This window comes from Nicotiana tomentosiformis, chromosome 12, assembly GCF_000390325.3.
Source record: "Nicotiana tomentosiformis chromosome 12, ASM39032v3, whole genome shotgun sequence".
Classification (NCBI taxonomy): Eukaryota; Viridiplantae; Streptophyta; class Magnoliopsida; order Solanales; family Solanaceae; genus Nicotiana; species Nicotiana tomentosiformis.
The window spans coordinates 59,525,031-59,529,045 of NC_090823.1; the positions used below are offsets into that span (position 1 = coordinate 59,525,031).

General features: G+C 39.8%; 1 protein-coding gene across 1 annotated transcript; it reads left to right on the forward strand.

Moving 5' to 3' along the window:
* The first annotated feature begins 433 nt into the window (after positions 1-433).
* LOC138902710 (uncharacterized) lies at positions 434-3,565 on the forward strand. Its single transcript, XM_070190602.1, has 6 exons — positions 434-594; positions 670-842; positions 1,948-2,060; positions 2,139-2,525; positions 2,663-2,854; positions 3,185-3,565. Exons 1-6 carry the CDS (start codon positions 434-436, stop codon positions 3,563-3,565), a joined length of 1,407 nt encoding a protein of 468 aa, XP_070046703.1.
* Positions 3,566-4,015: the final 450 nt, after the last annotated feature.

The following is a 4,015-nucleotide window of genomic DNA, read 5'->3' on the forward strand; positions in this document are numbered from 1 at the left end:
GAATAAGGCAACAGACAAACCTTGTGATTTTGTGCGGAGAGATACTAAAAGTAAAGTTGCACGTTGTGGTCTACACCAAAGAACGTGATGAAGAAAAGAAAGTGTTGGATCTTCATATCATATTAGTGCACAAGATGCGTGTTATACTTTATCTCTAAAAAATATTGACGATGAATTGAAGGATATTTCCTGGTGTTACCACATATCTTTCAATGATGGCGATTCTCAAGAAGATGAAGATGCTGAAGATGCTCCGCCCGAACTTATGGAAGGGATTAAAATGACGGTCGATGCAATGAAAAAGGTTAACCTTGACATTGAAGTTGATCCAAGGTCCCCTTATGTAAGTGCTTTACTCGCAGTTGACTAAGAAGTGGCTTACGTTGAGCTACTTAAGGAGTATAATGATGTCTTTGCCTGGAGTTATAAAGAGATGCCTGGTTTAGACCCCAAAGTGGCATTCCATCATCTTGCAATCAAGAAAGGTGCCCGTCCTATCAAGAAAGCTCAACGACGCTTTAGGCCAGAGTTGGTTCCCTTAATTGAAGCTGAAGCTAACAAGCTTGTTGAAGCTGGATTCATTCGTGAAGTTAAGTACCCCACATGGATTTCAAGCATTGTCCATATGAGGAAGAAGAACGGATAAATTTGAGTTTGTGTCAACTTTAGGGATCTGAATAATGCATGTCGTAAGGATGAATTTCCACTACCTATTCCCGAGCTTATGATCGACGCCACCACTGGATATGAGGCGATATCTTTTATGGATGGTTCGTCTGGCTATGATCAAATTTACATGTCACCTAAGGATGAAGAGCTTACTGCGTTTTGTACTCCCAAAGGTATTTATTGCTATAAGGTGATGCCTTTTGGCTTGAAGAACGCTGGCGCCACTTAACAAAGAGCTATGCAAAATATCTTCGATAACATGCTTCAAAAATGTTGAATGCTATGTTGGTGACTTGGTGGTAAAATCAAGAAAGAGGAAAGACCACTTGCAAGACTTGAGAATGGTGTTTGATCTACTACGAAGGTATCAATTCAGAATGAATCCTTTGAAATGTGAATTTGGAGTTACTTCTAGAAAATTCCTTGGCTTCATTATTCGACATCGAGGGGTAGAAATTTATCAAGCCAAAGTAGATGCAATCCTAAAAATACCTGAGCCAAGAAATATCCATGAATTAAAAAGTCTGCTAGGAAGTTGGCGTATCTTAGGAGATTCATCTCAAATTTAGCAGGGAAGTGTCAACCATTTAATAGTCTCATGAAGAAGGGTGTCCCTTTTGAGTGGGCCATGCTTGTAGTAATACCTTCGATAACATCAAATCATAGCTGGCGAGGCCTCCAATTCTAGTGGCTCCCATGCCTGGGAAGCCATTGATACTATATATAGCGACACAAGAAAGATCGGTTGGAGAACTCTTAGCCCAAGAGAATAGTAAAGGGAAAGAAAATTCCTTTTACATCTTGAGTAGAATGATGATGCCAAACAAGTTGAAGTATTCACCGATTGAGAAGCTATGTTTGGCCCTAGTCTTCTCAATTCAGAAGTTGAAATACTACTTTCAAGCTCATGTTGTCCGTCTCATTTCCAAAGCAAATCCCATTAAGTATGTGATGTCAAAACCCGTCCTTAGTGACTGACTAGCGAGGTGGTACCTCCAATTTTAATAATTCGAGATCGTGTACGTGCCTTAGAAAGCTATAAAAGGGCAAGCATTGGCAGACTTCTTAGCTCATCATCCGATATCGGATGATTGGAAGCTAACTGATGAGTTACCTAACGAAGATGCAATGGTCGTCAATGTTCAAATGCCTTGAAAGATGTATTTTGATGACGCCACACATTGTGAAGGATCTGGAGCATGTAGTGTTCATCACTTCCCAAGAAGAGCTCTTGCCATATTCTCACTTTAACACAATGTTGCTCTAATAATGTTGTAGAATATCAAGCACTCATACTTGGGCTTGAAATGGCCATTGATATGAAACAACTCCAATTACATATATTTGGAGACTCCGAGTTGGTGATCAATCAATTGCTATGTAGCTACGAGGTAAAAAAGCTAGAATTGCATCCCTATCATGACTATGCGGAGAAATTGATTGGATGGCTTGGCGATGTCACTCTTTAGCATGTGCCAAGGAAGGAAAATAAGCAAGCTGACGCTTTAGTTTCTCTTGGTTCAATATTGACTTTACTCAACCAACCGCGAATCACTATTTGCCAAAAATGGATAGTTCCACCAGATGAGTTTGAGGATGAAGAAAGCAAACTTAAGCATCTTGTAGCCGTTTCTGAAGCTGAGAAGGTCGACTGGAGACAAATCATGATAGACTACTTATGCTATGTGATACTTCCACATGATCTAAGGAGAAAGACTGAAATCCGTCGTCATGCCCCTTGCTTCCTTTACTACAAAGAGACTTTGTATCGAAGATCATTCGAGAGAGTTCTCCTGCGTTGTTTAGGGGAAGATAAAGCGACTCAAGCTATGCAAGAGGCACATTTGGAGTTTATGGTTCACATCATTTTGGGCCGAAGCTGCATTTTCATATAAAAAGGATGGGGTATTATTGGCCAACAATGGTCAAAGATTGCTTGGACTATGCCCAAAGATGCAAAGCATGCCAACTTCATGCAATTTTTATACACCAGCCTCCTGAAGTGTTACATCTAACTGTAGCATCTTGGCCATTTGATTCTTGGGGATTAGACGTTGTTGGACCGCTACCGAAATTTTCTTGTGGCCACTTGTATATCTTAGCTGCAACTGATTATTTCTCGAAATGGGCAGAGGTTGTCGCTATCAAGGATGTAAAGAAAAAGAATGTTGCAAACTTCATTCGAGTGAATATCATCTATCGTATTAGAATTCCTAGTTATATCATAACAGATAATGGCAAGCCGTTCGATAACAAATTGATGACCAAGATATGCGACCTTTTTGGCCTCAAGCAACGTAATTCATCAATGTATTATGATGCTGCAAATGGACTAGTCTAAGCATTTAACAAGACACTGTGCAAATTGTTAAATAAGGTCATCTTTAAATCTAAAAGAGATTGGCATGATAGGATGGAAGAAGCTTTGTGGGAATATCGGACGACTCATCGCACGCCAACACAAGCTACTCCTTATTCTCTTATTTATGGAGTCGAATTAGTTCTTCCTCTTTAGCGTCAAATACTATCCTTGCGACTCGCTATCCAAGAAGGGCTTACTGAAGAAAAAAATGCTCGTTTACCCCTTGAAGAACTAGAGGCCCTTGATGAGAAAAAGTTAGAAGCTCAACAAAGTCTCGAATATTATCACGCTCGTCTTTCTCGTACTTTCAATAAAAAGGTTCACCTAAGGTCTTTCCAAGTCGGTGATCAAATCCTTGCAGTAAGAAGACCCGTTATCATTTCTCATAAGTCAAAAAGCAAGTTCACCTCGAAGTGGGATGTGCCATATGTGGTGCAAGAAGCCTATTCAAGCGGTGCTTTCAAGCTTGTAGATGCGGATGGTTTGCGGATCGGTCCCATCAATGGAAGCTTCATGAAGAAGTATTATCCTTAAGGAAAATACGCTCCTTGACAGCCTAAACTGCAAGTTACAATACTCGACAATGCACAAGATAAACTTCATATTGCTACACTCCTATCCCGCATGAGTCTAAACTATGTATGACCCAAAAAAAAATTCTCTAGGTTGAAAACCTCAAAAAAGGTGGCCTAGGCGAAAGTTAGGACAAAAAACTGCTAGGTTTAAAACAACGTGAGAGGTGGCCTAGGCAAAAATTAGGACCTAAAAGAGAAAATTAAAAAAAAAACTCATCTCTTTGAATTACATTTAGTCTTGATCCTCTTCACCGAGGGTCATAGACAACTTAGAGACTTATTCTAAGTTCAGTCGCATGAGCCAAAAAATAATATTGACTTTGAACTACGTTATGACTTGATCCTCTTCACTGAGATACGCAGACAACTTAGAGTCTTATTCTATGTTCAGTCGCATGAGTAAAAAAAT

Bases quoted from the DNA above. Each gene is read 5' to 3' on its own strand.
- LOC138902710 (XM_070190602.1), top strand. From the start codon at position 434: ATGCCTGGTTTAGACCCCAAAGTGGCATTCCATCATCTTGCAATCAAG. The intron at 595-669 runs GTACCCCACATG...TGTCAACTTTAG, and splicing joins GGATTCATTCGTGAAGTTAA to GGATCTGAATAATGCATGTC. The intron at 2,855-3,184 runs GTGAATATCATC...CTTCCTCTTTAG, and splicing joins ATGTTGCAAACTTCATTCGA to CGTCAAATACTATCCTTGCG.